The 17,391-nt window shown below is 44.3% G+C and overlaps 1 protein-coding gene across 4 annotated transcripts in view; it reads left to right on the plus strand.

Annotated features, from left to right (window-relative positions):
* The window catches only part of PRKAG2 (protein kinase AMP-activated non-catalytic subunit gamma 2), a 305,092-nt gene that overhangs the window by 142,778 nt on the left and 144,923 nt on the right, over nt 1-17,391 (plus strand). The window contains exon 1 of one of the 4 annotated variants that reach the window (XM_075550214.1): nt 8,238-8,346. The exons of the other annotated variants lie outside the window; for them this stretch is intronic. Within the exon in view, the coding sequence (XP_075406329.1) occupies nt 8,253-8,346 (94 nt within the window). The 5' untranslated portion in view covers nt 8,238-8,252. Of the gene's footprint in view, nt 1-8,237; nt 8,347-17,391 lie in introns of those variants that run through there. 4 annotated transcript variants of the gene reach the window in all.

Consider the following 17,391-nt stretch of genomic DNA (forward strand, 5'->3'; position numbering starts at 1 on the left):
TGCATGTTTTCTTAGCACCTAATCCTTGCAATCAACAATTGCCCTGTGCATCTGATAGAGGCTTAATAATGCCTTGTTGAGTGAGGGACCCCATGCACCAAAGTAAAACGCTGCTAGGCAGGCCTACGATGCTGTTTGTTTTCTACACAAATATAATTTCGTTTTCTTTCAGGCACTAAATGATGAAATATTTATTTCCTGAAATCGTGTCATGCAGTGCAGTATAAGGATATTACACCGGCTTTGGTGAAAATGCTCTTGTCTCCTTTAGTTAAGGGGCCTTCCCTAAAGAGATTTTGCTATTTTATTTTTAAAACAAGAGAACCTTACAATTTCTACTAGAAATGGAATTGAATTTTCTTTAAGAAAAAACAATTAACATGAAACTTCCAAAAGTACCTACTTATTCTTTTTCAGAGTTTTATCACAGATAGTTCAGGTTCCTGTATGTCAGAACAGAGGTAATCTGGCATTCTGGAGAGCCTAGTTGAAGGGATTGTGTGACTTGTTCTGAAAATTTGGTTCCTCAATATGCCTTAGATTGGTCTAGCCTCTTCTCTCTTTCTCAAACCCTTCAACCCATCAGGTCGGCAGTGATGTAAAATTACCTGCTAGGCTCTTTTTCCATAGCCCTTGTAACCACCATCAATTGACTGGACAAGAGCCTGCAAATAAGGGGTGGAAGGCTTCAATTCGGGGATTGGTCAGTTTTGCCATTCATCTGGGTCTAAAAGTGAGCCATCTCTGAAACAAGAACAGCAACCCCATGACTGTTGAGAAAAAAGAGCCACTAGTGACGCAGGTACAAGACCCCAGCCTGATGTGGCAGAGGCAAGCAGACGTACCAGAGGCCACAGCACAGAGACCGTGAGACCGAGCAGAGAAGCAGTGTTGAGACCAGGAAGCAGAGCCTGTGAAATAAGCAAATCTGAGAGCCTTCAGGCAGGCGACTGGCTTGAGAGTGGATTTCCCTTTGCGTATTTTCTAGCGCTGACTGAGCTTTATACCATTTGCAAGGCAGAAGTCCAAGAGAGAGCATGACTGAGAGACTGAGGACCAGACAAAGTCAGAGCTGTTGTTCTAGAAGTGCTGTGGAGGAAAGGATTGTGTTAATGGCAAATTGTTAACTTCTCTAATAAGCCCTTGGAATCATAAATATTGTCTGTGAGTTCTGCGTGGCTATCGTATGGAGTTATCAAAATCCAGCAAAGAGGCAGAGTGCCATGGAGGGATTATTGGTGTCAGAATAAGGTAAATAATGATGGAGATTGGGGTGCGTCTGACCCTGTGGCCATCATCCTTGGGCTGGTGGTCAGATGTGGTCCTTACACCATTTACTCAAGCAAGTTTCCTTCTTCGGCGCTGGTCACACTACTGCCATCCTAACCCTGTGACCAGTCATCAAAGATTCCGTTACTTCCTGTATGCTTTGTATCATTTCGCAGTTAACCTTTGTTTCTCTAATTAGTTTGAAAATTCCTTGAGGGCAAGTCCAAGCTTGTTTGTTTCTTTTATAAATCGTTTTATTGGGGGCTCTTACAGCTCTTATACAATCCATACATCCATTGTATCAAGCACATTTGTACATCTGTTGCCATCATCACTTTGAAAACATTTTCTAATTTGAGCCTTTGTTATCAGCTCCTCTTTTTTTCCCTCCCTCCTCCCCTCCAACCCCCGTGAACCTTTGATAAATTAGTATTTTCATATCATACACCATCCGCTGTCTCCCTTCACCCACATTTCTATTGTTCATCCCCCAGGGGTGGGGATGTTATACGTTGACCCTTGAGATTAGTTCTCCTTTCTCCCCTTTAGCCCCCACCTTCCCCCTACCTTCATGGTATCACTATTACCATAACTATTCCTATGGGGGGGGGTATCTGTCCTGGATTCTGTGTGTCAAGAGCTCCTATCTGTACCAGTGTACGTGCTCCAGTTTAGCTGTGTTTGTAAGGTGGAACTGGGGTCATGATAATGCGTGGGGGGAAGCATTAAAGAACTAGAGCAATGTTGTGTTTTGTCAGTGTTATACTACATCCTGGCTGATTCATCCTTTCCTTGTGATCCTTTGGTGAGAGGATATCCAATTGTCTTTGGGCAGCAGTTCTCAGCCTGTGGGTCGAGACCCCTTTGGGTTGTCGAACGACCCTTTCTCAAGGGTCGCCCAAGACCATTGGAAAACACATATTTCCGATGGTCTCAGAAACCGAGAGACTGCTCCTCTATCTGTCTCCAGGTAGGTCCACATGCAGATACGTTCACATACAAGTACCCGGCATGAAGACTATTACCCATGCTACACCATGCTCCAAGACAAAATTTCATTTGTTATTAGAAATAAATATTTCACAATTTATAATTACATATTGTTTTGTGATGGATCACTATGCTTTAATTATGTTCAATTTGTAGCAATGATAATACATCCTGCCTATCAGATATTTACATGATGATTCATAACAGAAGTAAAATTTACAGTGATGAAGTAGCAATGAAAATAATTTTATGGTTGGCAGTCTCCACCACATGAGGAACTTTATGAAAGAGTCACAGCGCTAGGAAGGTTGAGAACCACTCTCTTTGGGTCTCCACTCCCCAACCCCCTGCCTTCCCCCCACCCCATTTGCATCAATATGATTGTTTGTTTGGGGGCTTCTGATGCTTCTTACCTGATCCCGTCAACACCTCATGATCACACAGGCTGGTGTGTTTCTTCCATGTGGGCTTTGTTGCTTCTGAGCTAGATGGCCGCTTGTTTATCTTCAAGCCTTTAAGACCCCAGATGCTATCTTTTGATAGCTGGGCACCATCAGCTTTCTTCACCACGTTTGCTTATGCATCCATTTTTGTCTTCCGCAAACATGTTGGGAAGGTGAGCATCACAGAATGCCAGGTTATTAGAACAAAGCGTTCTGGCATTGAGGGAGTACTTGGGTAGAGGCCCAATATCTGTTTGCTACCTTAATACTTAACATATAAGTAGATGTACATAGGCCTATATCCCTATCATTGTATATTAATATATTTACATTTGTACATGCCTATATTTATATCTTAAATGTCTTTTGAGGCCAAGCCCAATTTTGCCCACCTCTTCATGTATCCTTGCTAAAAATATTACTTTCATCACTCAGTTCCATCAGGAAGAGATGGTACTAAATTTGGGATCATTGGAGTATTTTTTAATAAAGGGACTGGTTTCCAAGGTGAATAGACTATCAGAGCACCAGAGAACATGTGCAGTAAATGATAACTGGACTAGAAAGATGGGAGAAAAGTAGGGGCTCGATTTCCTTGAGAGGATGGAATTAGCAGGTAGGGTCTGCTCTGCCCCCTATCTGTAAACATGGGGGAAGGGCGTTCTCTGTCTTCCCAGTGGCAAATGATAACTGAACTCACAATGGGGCTTCAAAAAGTCATGGGAAAATTCCATTATATCTCAATAAGATTTCTCACATATTTTCTTTGATCTTATTTTTTTTCTTTTAAATTATTTTATTGGGGGCTTGTAAAACTCTTATCACAATCCATACTTACATCCACTGTGTCAAGCATATTTGTACATATGTTGCCATCATCGTTTTCAAAGCATTTTCTTTCTACTTGAGCCCTTGGTATCAGTTCTTCATTTTCCCCCTCCCACTCCCTCCCTTCATAACTTATAAATTATTATTTTTTTATGTCTTGTACTGTCCAATGTCTCCCTTTACCCCTTGTCTGTTGTCCACTCCCCAGGAGGGGGGTTATAAGTAAGTCATTGTGATCAGTTCCCCCTTTCCACCCCCACCTTCTCCTTACCCTCCTGCTATGGCTACTCTCAATATTGGTCCATAGGAGTTTATCTGTCCTGGATTCCCTATGTTTCCAGCTCTTATCTGCACCCATGAACATGCTCTGATCTAGCCAGATTTGTAAGGTAGAATTAAGGTCATGATAGCTGGGGGGAGGAAGCATTAAAGAACAGAGGAAAGCTGTATGTTTCATTGGTGCTATGCTGCACCCTGATTGGTCCATCTTCTCCCCACGACCCTTCTGTAAGGAGATGTCCAATTGCTTACAGATTGGCTTTGGGCCTCCACTCCACATCCCACCCACCCCCCATTCACATTATGATATTTTGCTCTGGGTCTTTGATGCCTGATACCTGATCCCATTGATACCTTATGATCACACAGCCTGGTGTGCTTCTTCCATGGGGGCTTTGTTGTTTCTCAGCTAGATGGCCACTTGTTTACCTTCAAGCCTTTTAGACTCCAGATGCTATATTTTTTGATAGGTAGGCACCATCAGTTTTCTTCAACACATTTGCTTATGCACCTGCTTTGTCTTCGATCATGCCAGGAAGGTGAGCGTCTCAGAGTGCCGGATTATTAGAACAAAGTGTTCTTTCATTGAGGGAGTACTTGAGTAGAGGCCCCAATGTCCATCTGCTTCCTTAATACTAAACCTATAAATATATGTACATAGATCTATTTCCCCATTGTCATATATAAATATATATACAGATGAACATGCCTGTATTTAGATTCCCATAAATCCCTTGTCTCCTAGTTCTTTCCTCAATTTCCTTTTACTTTCCTCTTGTCCTGTTATCATGTTCAGCCTTCATTTGGGTTTCAGTAATTTCTCTCCATTACATTGCCCTTGATCAAGCCCTACCAGACCTCCTACACCTTCACCATTGATTTTTGGCCACTTATTATTCCCTTGTCCCTGGGTTTGTTAACACCCACTTTCTTTCCCCTGCCTCTCCCTATCCCATGTCCCCCCAGAATTGTTGTCCTGTTGTTCTCTCTTCTGGCTTGTTTATCCCACCTATCCCTTCCAGATCGACATGCAAAGACAACAATATGCACAAACACAAAACCGAGCACAAAAAGCAACAATAGAAAATCCAACAATAGCTACAACAACCACAAAAAGGCAATGACAAAAAAATTAAAAGCCTATAAATAGCTCAAGGTCTATTAGTTGTCTTTTAGGAGGGTTTTCCAGTTGAGTCTAATGGGGTACCACACCCTGTCCCCACAGTCTATTTTTGGTGTTCCCTGGGGACTTCATAGCTCTGCTCCCCTTGCTGCTCTGTTGCATGCCCCCAGCATCATGCCTTGGTGTGGTGGGTCTTTGAACTTTTTGAAGCCCCCTGAAATGTAGCAGGAGTCCCAAAATGTCTCACAGGAGGTCAGGGTCCTCCTCCCTGAAGGAGGGAGTGACACGGGCTGGGAGGGGTAGGTTGGAGGCCATATTGGGGAGGCAACATCTGAATCAGGTACTGAACATTTCACAGGATTTCCTCACAGGACAATGGACACGGAGGACACCAAAGTGAGAACAAGCAGGGTCATTGGACCCAGGGAGTATAGAAAACGCAAAGAGCACGCAGAGAACAGAAACCAGAGCCCCTCGGTCAGTGCAGAGGCTTACATGGGCCAATGGGAGGACAGCCCCGGACAACTTCTCAGGACTTGGCCAGGCCTTAGACCAGTGATTCTCAACTTTCCTAATGTTGCCACCCTTTCTTCAGTTCCTCATATTTGGGTGACCCCCCCAACCATAAAATTATTTTTGTTGCTACTTCATCACTGTAATTTTGCTACTGTTATGAATCGGGCGACCCCTGTGAAAGGGTCATTTGACTCCCAAAGGGGTCGCGACCCACAGGTTGAGAACTGCTGCCTTAGACTGTTTCCTTTCCCTGTCATATCTAACAGTGCCAGGTAACCTGTCACGCAAAATGGCACAAGAGAAGCTGAGAAAGTCTTTGAAGATAGTATCCGTTAAGCTGACCTCCTACTGGAGCAGACCAGTACCACCCATGACCGTAAAGTCCATTTCAACTTCTGGCGTCCCCTGTGGGGAAAACTCTCCTACCATCTGAACAGGGTCTTACATGAGAGGGGAAGAGATGCAAATGCACAAGAAGAACCCCTTGTGATGGAGACAGACAGTAGAGTGGTGCGTCTACAAGCCAAGAGCACCTGAGGTCATTGACCATCACCAGCTGCTGAGAGAGAAGCCAGGACAGCTTCTCCCTGGGAGCACTCAGAAGGAATCAGCCCGGCTTACACTGGATCTGGGATGCCTAGCCTCCAGACGTGTGAGACACAAATGTGTTGTGTTATTAGTGACTTGCTTTTGTCTGACATCCCTAGGAGACACATGGGCAGATGGAACAGGAAAGGATCCAATGAGAGATACGGAGACTGAGGGTTAGAACCAGCCAGAGCAGTACCTGGGAGGGAGGAGATCAGAGCACATGGGGCCTCAGGTAGGTCCTCGGCCATGGCCAGAAGACAGCTATGGGCCCAATGGGGATCACAAATTTGGGCCCGAGCCAAGATTCCAGGGCATCCTCTCATTGGGTATGACTCATTGCCCCCCCCTCTTCTCAAAGAGTCCAGATCAGGGAATCTACTTCATTCCTTCCCCACCTGTTGCTCCCACTTGGGGGGCTCTTGCCTTAAAAAAAGAAAGCCAGATGCTTCTTTATCTCAGCAAGACTTCACGATGCACGAGCGAGTGACAATAATGATCGTGACATTGCTGGGACATGAAGGAGGGATGATGGTAAGCTTGAGCAGCAAGGGACACTTGATCATGCGAGGGCTGGACTGAATTCCCATTGAGCTAACGTCCAGGCCCTCCTGGAAAGTTGCTGGTGGGGGTGTTTTCCTCCTCCTCTTCCTCTCCCAGCCATTGACTCTGCTTTGCTGCAGACAACTCACAGATTGAAGACGCACACGGCAGTTTTAAAATTACCTCACTGCCCTGGGCGGCCAGGAGAATCCAGACACTAGACTTGGGGGGTGTTTAGTGAGTATGATCTGTCGATGTGGGGAAGGAGCTACCCAGATTCCACTATCGTTGGAATGTCAGAGTGTAGAAACTAGGCTAAATCCGAAGTGTCTTAGTCTAGTCTTGTTTAGCAGTTGGGGAAGCAGAGGCCCAGGAAGGGAAAGCGACTTTCAAAGGTCATAAAGCCAGTTAATAGCCGAGAAGTAAGTCCTTGTTCATCTTGAGAAGGTATCAGTGAAAAATAGTTTTGTTTTTTTTTTCACACGATACTTACCAAATTTGTTTTGTTGTTGTTGACGACTGGTTGGTTGGTTTTGTCAGATGCAAAACAGCACCAGACTAAAAGTTGAATGGTTGGTTTTGTTTTACTAGATAGTGGGGGAGGCGTGGAGAGTTAGATTTGGAACAGAGATCAGAATTCTAGTCCTGATTATGCCATTAGCAAATCGCCTCTCACACCTAAACCTCAGGGTCCCCAGCTATGACTGTGGGGGCGGGGCTGGATAATCTCCAGCCTCTCCCCCTCCCCCCCTCTGAGCAGGTGATTCTGAGCAGGCCCAGCACTCACCTTTGCAGGGGGCATTCTAGGAACTGGTGCCCCTCCTTACAGAATAACCAGCTGCTTTTGTGGAGCAGAGAGCCGAACGAAACCGATCCTGTGGTTTCCAGCCCAGAGACCCGCTGCTTCTGTCGACCAAGCAGCAGCCAGAATCTTCTGACCCCACAGAGCCCTGGAACACACGAATCAAAATAGTTGGGTGATGTCATGTCATAATGGGAATGTGCGCTAGCCAATTGTTGCCAAGGATTGCCTGTGCCGAGTGGTTTCCTTTTACAGTCTTTGAAAAGAGACCTCATGCCAGTCTGCACATGATAGTCCACTCCAAGAGGCTGGTACTTCCTTTGCCTATTTAGTCTTTCCTCCGTTTTAATGTTTAGGTGAGGGGGGTGGGAATCAAATTAAAAAAAAAACAAACCTGGCACTTATCAGTGACTAGCTGACCTTAACTACACAAACAAATCCACAGAGGAGTTCTGAGTGTGCTTCCGGGAGCGTTTTGCCTACTTAAGGACAAGAGCAGTGGATAGTCTGTTGCCTGGCCCGAGCTGAGAGCCCGCTGGGGCTGCAGCAGTGCTGGTGGCCTCTCACAGGCCAGCCAGACCGACTGCTGTTGAGTTTTCCTGTGTGTGTTGTGGCTGCAGGCCCTGGCGTGTAACCTGCCCCCCTCCTGAGTGAGGTGGAGGCCCTCGGGAAGGACTTGGAGACTGCTGGCTACCACCGGAGGCAAGCTGCCCTGCAGAGGCTTGGTGAGCTGTGGCCACCTATCCACCTGGGTCCCTGCACCTGCCTGGCCCATGCTGCATCCCTGTGGGCCCCTGCCATCCAGGGCTGGCGCTGGTCCTTCTGCTTCTGCTGTGTGTCCCTGGGGCTGCTCTCCCAGCCACAGCTACTCATGAAGCGCTTTGGGAGTCTCAGGGGCAACAAGAAACACAAGGACCCCAACCGGAGCAGTGAGAGGCGACAGTCGGAACCTCATGGCTTTTTTGGTAGGAACCTACCGTTTCCTTCAAGTCTATGGGAGGCTGGGATGGGGAGGTAGGGGGCAGTATTGGTGCCCAAGAGTGCGCATTCTTCTTATCAGGACCCAGGTGTGCTGCTCACCTTCCACTTAGGTGTAATACAAAGTTGGGTGTTGTGATCGGCGTAGATTGATCAGTGCCCCAACTAGGCGCTGATGCCATGATCCCGAAAAGTCAGGACTTCTTCCTCTGCCGCAGCTGGCCAGTGAGAGTGCAGGGTAGCAATCTTCTGGAGGCCATTCATTTGGGCACAAGAAGTGTGCATCGGGTTTGCAGCTGTCAACCATAAAACGTGCACAGGGAGTGAAAACTACTCGTAGGGGTGCAGGAGGAGTGCTTGGCTCCCCTGGGCCTGTGACTGGGCAGTCCCACAGACCAAGGGTTCACGAGGAATGGGAACCCAACCCCTGCCAAATCTGTCTCCCTGGCGTTTTGATCTCTCTGGATTCTGGAACCTTCCGTCCCTACACAGGGGTTGGAGCTAGCACCAAAATGTGCTTGTTTTAATCATAGGTGGGGAAGCTTCTATTTCAGATGAGGATTTGGAGTGGGCTTTGCCCCTATCTTCCTGGAAGGGAAGATTGTATAGCTTGATGTGAAGATGTAAAATGCTGGGGTAGATTTCCCTTTAAGGGTCAGACTTCACTCATTTCTGCTTGTTACAGCTTGCTTACAGTGGGATATTCCTAAAAGCCCCACTGTGAGAAGGGCCAGTGGCTGGCTTCCATGTTGTCATCTTTCTGACAGTCACATTCAGAGTAGGGAAGAAACATCCACTAGATAGGTAAAGCTGGGGCCTTGGAGACATACTAATGATGCCCCTTGAGTGGAATTAGAACGTGTTCAGTGCCCACAAGTTAAGATGGAGAACCCCTGGGTGGTCACTGAAAATGGGAATCGTGAGAAAAGAAATGTAACTGTGGCATCTTCCACATCTCTTGCTATATTCAATTCATCAAGTATTTACAGATGGCCCCGTGTAAGGTGGAGCTCCTGGGCAGTACAATTGGCTAAGCTCTCTGCTGCTAACCGAAAACTGGGGACTTGAACCCACAAGGAAGAAAGTCCTGGGGATCTGTCTTTTAAAAATCAGCCAGTAAAAACCCCATGGAGCAGAGTTGTAGTCTGGGTTGCTATGAGTCATGTCAACTTCACTGGTGTGTGTGTGTGTGTGTGTGTGTGTGTGTGTGTGTGTGTGTGTGTGTGTGTGTGTGTGTGAGAGAGAGAGAGGGGGGGGGGTAAGAACAGGCAAGGAGGGAAGGAGAGAGACAGCATGCAAACCCTTTGTTATGGTGAATGTTCCAGAGCAGTTCAAGAGAAGGGCCTGGTTTTTGTTTTCCTGACTTGTCCCTCTAATCAAGGGACATCTCAGGAAGAGAACTAGAAACTGGTGGGTCGTCTGCCTCCTCCTGTGCAGGGCTGAGTTTACATGGGAATATGATGCCACCTGAGTAAAGCCGAGGTGAGTTTTGACTGTTGAGATTCAGAGTGGTTTAAAGATGGAAACTTTTTTAAAAGTTATGAAAATAATAAACACTCATTTACTATAGAATTAAATCTAACATGTTCCTTAACATACAATCTGTTCTTGCTCATGAGGATGGAAGGGCCTGTGATTACAAGTCTGCTATTTTCCAGATGACTCGTTCTCCCCTGTGTTCAAAATTTGGCTGTTAATCCTGTCTCCCCTGCTTCTGAAATAAAAAAAAAACAGTATTTGAGCTCGACCACATTTTCTAAATGTTCATATGCCAGTGCCAGCTCTGACCACAAGGTCGGAGAAACCAGGGCCCTCCTAGGGCCCAGCTACAGGAAGGAAAGAAATTGTGTGGAATGACCCTCCTTCCTCTTGAGTCCGTGTGTGGTGTCGGTGTGAGGCGCCCAGAGCACAGCTGACTGGGAAGTGCTGATATGGCCAGGGTGTGGACACTGATGGGGAACGAATCGACAGTCTAGGAATGTCAGCACAGTGTTCCTCTGCCTCTGCCCATCTCAACCTTACCTACCACTCCACCCCATTTTAATGATCCTTTCTCTAAGACAGCAGTTCTCAACCTTCCTAAGGCCGCGGCCCTTGCATACAGTTCCTCATGTGGTGGTGACCTCCAACCATAAAATTTTCTTCATTGCTACTTCATCACTCTAAGTTTGCTACTGTTACGAATCATAATGTAGATACCTGATACGCAGGATGTATTAGGCGACCCCTGTGAAAGGGTCGTTCACTGCTCTGAGGCCACCTCCACCACCCATTCCATGATCTTCTGGATTTTCAAGGACAGGGATAAGAAACGTTTTTTATCCCTATCCCAGCTCTAGTGCTGTGCGGTATAGCAGAAAGCAGTAAAGACCTTCTGAGGCTGCGTCACCTCAGAGTCCTCCTGACTATCTAACAAGCGCTACTTTGGAGGTTTTGTTTTCTTACATTCCCTTGTAGCATAGCGACTCCTTTCCCCATTGGCACCAAACCAATTCAGACTCATAGTGATCATGACCCTATCTAGGGGTCCCAAGACTGTAAATCACCATGGGAGCAGACAGCCTCGCCTTTCTCTCACCAAGTGGCTAGTGGATTTGAACCACTGACCTTGCAGTTAGAAGCCCAATGCCTAGCTCTTCCAGCTAACAAAGTTTTAGATGAGGCTGCTTCTTCCCCCTTGCGGATTATGAAAACATCTTCTGCCTGTCCTCCATCTCCCCTCACATCAAATATGCTCGGGTCAGCAGAGGTCCCCACAGATCCCCGCCGCTCCTGAACCATCACCTGCCAGTCCACTCCAAGAACCACTGTCTCCTCAGCTCCCATTCCAGGTGGAGGAGTGTCGCACAGAGACAGCTGCATGTGGCTTCCTCCTAGTGCTGCACCAACACCTCCTCTGGTCAAGAGACACATGCACACAGGCCCCTGCACACACCCACAGAGCTGGCCTGTAGCTTCTTGCCATCCGCAAGAACCAAGAGAGAGAAGCAGGTGTACTTGATCAGGGATTACTGCATCCATTTGGATTTGACTGTGGTGGTACTCCCCTATGGAAATAAGTGATGCTCATAATCCTGACATTTATAATGCTTAAAGCCAATCACCCTTGGAAGTCTGTATTCATGAAACTCTACCCTTTTTAAAAATAAAAATTGGTTGTTTTGAGTGGAAGTTTATATTGTAAATTAGGTTCCTGTTTGACCATTTCTACAAATGGGTCCGTGACATCGGTTCTGTTTTTCACATCGTGTGAACACTCTCAATTCTGGTGATGCTGATCTCTCTTTGTCTGAGCCTTTACCTTCTCCTACTGGCTTCTGAGTCATTGTTGAACTTTTGTTCAAAGGAGCACCATACTCATGGATGATATGCCTTCTCTATAAGCCAATCTTATAGATCAGGGGTCCTCAAACTTTGTAAACAGGGGGCCAGTTCATTGTTCCTCAGACCCGTTGGAAGACCGGACTATAGTTTTTTTAAAAAAACTATGAATAAATACCTATGCACACTGCACATATCTTATTTTGAAGTAAAAAAACAAAACAGGGAAAGAACACCCAGCGGCCTGGATAAATATCCTTGGTGGGCCGCATGTGGCCCACGGGCCTTAGTTTGAAGACCCCTGTTCTAGATAATGTCCATTCAAGAATTAAAGATTATCTTAGGGTCATAGATGTAGTCTACCTCTACCTTTCAACTGGTCCAGTAAGTCTGGACTTTTACGAATTTTCTCCCATTCCATCAGGACCTATCTATTGTGGCCCAGATCAGAATGGTGAATAGTGGTAGCTGGGTGCCATCAAGTTCTCCTGAGGTTCAGGGAGGGGAAACTATGGCTCCTGCAGACCAAAATGGGGGTACTGCCCCCTAGGGTGCTGGAATGAACCAGGACAGGGCTACAAAAGCAGATACCTACATTTTATCTTGGGTGATGGGCTATACTAGAAGTGTTTTTAAATTCCAGGGAACATTGAGTAATTTTTTTTTTCTGAAAAGGAGCCAAATAAGTTTGTGAATCTGTGCTACAGGTTATGGTTTGTAAACAATTTTCTGCTCTGAATCTTTAATTTCCTCTAGGTAATGAGACCAATAGTTGTATCCTAGTTGGCTACTTGCAAGATTTGAAGACCCCAGATGCTACTTGCCAAACTAAGATGCAGAACATAAACAAGAGTAGAACATAAACTTTATGAAATATATATATTGCTTACCAACTGACTGAGTTGTTCCCCCAAACTATAATTTTTAGCCTTCAAACTCAAAAAACCAATCTTGCAAGGTGGTTGGCTATGTCTAAGAAGTAACTGTAGTTGTACCCCATGTGTGCTTTATCATCTATAAATATCATATGATATTCCTCGTGTCTTTGGTTAGCTTTATTCCTTAATGCTTCATCATTTGGGTAGTAAATGGTCAATGATATTGTTTTCCTGACTTCATTTTCAGAGTTCTCTTTATTAGTGTAAAGGAAGCTAACTGATTTTTGTATGTTAATCGTGTGTCCTCTATTTTGCTGAATCTTTCTATTCTAATAGTTTTCTTATCGAGTCTCTGGGATTTTCGATGGATAGGATCATATGATCTGCAAATACTGGTCGTTTTACTTCTTTGCCAATTTGGATTTTAATTTTACTTTCTTGCTTTATTGTTCATTACAATGGCGAATAGAAATAGTGATAAGCTGCATACTTGCGTAGTTTCCATTTACAATGGGAATGTTTTCAGTTTCTCTCCATTGAGAATAATGTTGATGGCTGGTTTTGTGCATATTATCTTAATTATGTTGAGGAACTTTCCTTCTAATTTTGCTGTGTTTTTTCTCTTTTTTGTCAAATGCTTCTCCTACATTGAATATGATTGTTTTTATTTTTCTTTGTTTTATGTATATAGTGAATTATGTTTATTGTTTTTCTCCCCCACCCCCTTTTATTCTGAAACAAAACATTTAAATACAATACCACTTTCCTTTTTAAAATTGTTTTTCTAATGTTTGCTACCTAGTCTGACTCCTACTTGCTCATGATATATTTATTTTTTGATATATTGTTGGATTCTATTAAGGATTTTGTTGAGAATTTATTCTTTTATGGTGGTGTCTTTGGTATCAGGATTATGCTTGCTTCACAAAATATGTTCAGAAGTATTTAATCTTGTTTATGTTTTGGAATGGTTTGCGTAGAATTTGTGCCTGCTCTTCGCTGACTATTTTGTAAAATATCCTGGTGGAGCCATCTGGTCCAGGACTTTTTTGTTGTTGGGAATTCTTTCTTAATGACTTGTACAATTTCTTTTCTTTTCTTTATGATTCTGTTCAGATATTCTAGTTCAGATTGTTTTAGTTTGGGTAAATTTGTCCATTTATTGTAAGTTTTCAAAATTGTTGGAGTACAGTTCTTCATACTATTCTGTTACTATCCCTTTCTTAAATTAGCTCTGTTGTGATATCACTCACATCATTTCTTTTTTTATCATTGCTTTATGTGTGTTATTTTTTTTCCTTTATTAAATTTGTCAGAGGTTGGTCTATTTTATTCATTTTTAAAAATCATTTCATTGGGAGCTCATACAATTCTTATCATAATCCACACATACATCAATTGTATAAAGCACATTTGTACATTCGTTTCAAGGACCTAATTTCTAGACCTACTGATTCATCTTTCTGTTTCCTGTTTTATTTACTTCTGCCCAAACCTTCATTATTTTCTTTCTTCTTGTGCTTGTAAGCTTTTCCTTGCTGCTCTTTTTCTAATTGTTAGAAATGTTGGGTGAAGAGTTTATTTGATTCTTGTCATAGTTACATAATCCGGTGTCAATTTGAGAATTAAGAGTGTAGGGGTGGAGTCTAGCCTGTCAATCAGTATATAGGCAATGAGGTCTCTATGTGGGCATGGCCTTTTCCTGAGGATTCTGGGAACTTCTGTTATTTCTTCCTTGGTGGTAGGAGACAGACTCTCTCTAGAGAAAACATCCCAGCCTAGTCCAGATCAAATCAATTAAGTCTGATATGGCCCATATGTCCAACACCAGTCTATAAATTCCTCTTCAGACGCACACAACACAGATAATGACGCTGAATGCAGGGAAATCACAGGCCAGTGGGTGGAGAGTCTTGTGGATCAAGTGGCAGTGGAAGTACCTCAGCACTGGCATTGGTCTCCACATGGCCCCTCCAGCTCCAAGGTTCTGGTTCCAACAGCATAGCTCCATGTGGCTTGTTAGCAGGAAGATGAAGCAGAGAGAGTGTGTATCCTGCCTCCCAGGAGGAAGACAGGAGTTCCCAGAATCCTTAGAAGGCCATGCCTACACAGAAGCCTCATTGGCTATGACCTGATTGAGAAGCTAGATTCCACCCCTTCATCAAGTTGACAGTAGATTATGTGACTGCCACACTATGAGTTGGCATGGACTTGATGGCAGTGCGTTTGGTTTGGTTTTGGTTGCTAGACATTTAATTCTTGGTTGTGAGTTTTGGGTTTTCTTTTTTCTTTCGGAGTTTGATATTTGCCAACCCACTACACTATTGCTTGCATGGTTTATGCTGAGAAAACAGAGCTTAATTGTATTTATTCTCCTTTGTCGGTAATTTTTCATTTTTCCCAAACTGCTTTCAGGAGTCTGTCTTTATCTTTAACTTTGGAAAGTTTTATTTTGATATGTCGATGATTTTCTTTTGGGGGTCTGCCCTATTTGGGTATTTTCAACTTTCTTGAATGCATATATTCTCTTTTATAACACTAATGACATTTTCCCCCAACAAATCGCTAACCATTTTCTTGCTGCTTTTTTTGTTTTTTGTTTTTAGTCTCTTGTCCTTTCCTGTGCTGTAATTCTAATAATATGTAAGTTATTTCTCTTCCCAGTCATCCACATTCCTATAAAAGTAGGTTTTCTTTTTTCCTTTATATTTTTCCCCTTACTTTTCCTCTAATGGATTAATATTAACAGCTTTCTCTTCATTTTGATAATTCTGTGTCCCATTAATCCAATTCTTCTCCTTTGCCCTTCCAATGTGTTATCCATTTAAGTTTTAGTATTACTCTTATAGATTACTACATCATGTCGTTATATGGTTTCTAATTTTCCCTTTTAGTGAACCCTGGTGGCCTTGTGGTTACATGTGGTCAGCAGTTCAAAACCAACAGCCATGCTTCAGGAGAAAGATGAGGCTTTCTACTCCCATAAAGAATTACAGTCTTCAAAACCCACAGGGGCAGTTCTACCCTGTCCTATAGGGTCACTATGGGTCAGAACTGACTCAAGGGCAGTGAGTTTGGTTTGAGTCCTACTACCATAAGGAGTTAATTCTTGGAAACCCAGTTCTCCCTTGGTCTATAGGACTACTGGGAATCGGAAGCGACTCGCTAGCGGTGAGCTTATGGAATTTTCCATTTACTTAGTCATTTGTTCTCAGATAGTTTTCTGAATTCATCTAGAATTCTGTGTTTTATTTTTGTCTATTATTTCCTTGGCCTCTTGATCAATTTGCTGAAAGGACATAAGTATAAATCTTCTGAATCCCTTAGCATGTTGTTCCACTATCACATCTTCCTCTGGGAGACTGTCTGGCCCTCTAGTTGGTCACTTATTCAAGTCATTTTATCTTTTTTCTTTTTAAACGTTTTATTAGGGGCTCATACAACTCTTATCACAGTCAATACATATACATACATCAATTGTATAAAGCACATCTGTACATTCTTTGCCCTAATCATTTTCTTTTCTTTCTTTCTTTTTTTTTCCCTTTTCTATTTTTACATTTTATTAGGGTATTTTATCTTTTTTCCACAACTAATTTACTTACTTTTATGAGGTTTGAAGTTGTCTGTTGCCTCCAAGACATTGTATTGTTATAGTATACATTTGATCATATGTTTATTTACTTTGCCTTGATTTTTGTTGTTGTTTGTAATGTATCTGAGCAACAACAGGGTGGGCGTGCTGCTCTGGGTGGTAGTTTGGCAATTCTGGATGCTCACCAGCTGTCTGTGGGTGGATTTTGAGTAGGTGGGGGCAGGAATGTGCTTCCCTGATCACTGGTCACAAAGACCTGCTGAGGGCAGGCTGCGGGGGTGTTGGCTTCTGCCTTTGGTCCAGTGGGGTGGCGTGGTGGTAGCGATCGCCCAGTGGGTGAGCCAGTAGGTGTGGTGGATATGTCGAGGTAGGATTCTTGGCTCCTGAGCTAGAGGAAAAAGAGAAAGGAGAATTAAGAAAAGTAAAAATGGGAGAGGGATGAAGAGAAAGAGAGAAAAAGAGGAAGGAAAGAGAAAAACTAAGAAGAAAGAAAAATGAGAAAGGTTGGGGGGCTTTTTTTTTTAATTGACACAGCAGGAGCACAAGCACTAGCTTCCAAACAGGTGCGAATACAGCTCATGGGCCACAGAGCACATGCTGCTGACATGGCAGGAGGAAGGGGGCAAGGTGGCAGGGGGCAGGACCCATGGCATGGCATCAAGTGAGGAAAGGTGGTGGGGGAAGAAGGAGAAAGGAAAGTTGTGGGGTCATAGGGAAGAACTAAGAAGGGGAAATGGCAAACAAGTGGCCTCATATTGGCATGAGCCTTAACCACTAAACATGGTCGCAGTGGGAAGACAGAGCTCACGCTGCAAGAATGCACGCCACTCTGCACCACATGGCAGGGCGGGTGCTGATGGGTCCCCTTGCTGGCTCGCTGTGTGATGGAAAAGGAAAAGAGACACCAAAACAGAAGGGGAAAGAAGAAGAAAGCAGAGGCAAGGGGTGGCCCCTGGGGGCGAAGAAGGAAAACAAAACAAGGAAGCATCCTTCGAGTACAGGAACACAGTGCTCCCGCTGCACCTGGGAGGGGCAGAGCGCGGACGGACAGCCGGGCTGCTGGTTTCAGAAGCAGCAGGGCTGGACTCCCTGGGACGGAAACAAAGAGAAAGGTGGAGGAAGAGGAAGAAGGAAAAAAGAGTGTGTGGGAGGGGTGAGCGGTGCAAAGAGAGAGAGAAACTGAGATAAAAGGGAAAAAGTGGCACAGCGCTGGCCGGCGTGGGAGGGGTTGGGAATGG

The sequence above is a fragment of the Tenrec ecaudatus genome, chromosome 5, assembly GCF_050624435.1.
Source record: "Tenrec ecaudatus isolate mTenEca1 chromosome 5, mTenEca1.hap1, whole genome shotgun sequence".
NCBI lineage: Eukaryota > Metazoa > Chordata > Mammalia > Afrosoricida > Tenrecidae > Tenrec > Tenrec ecaudatus.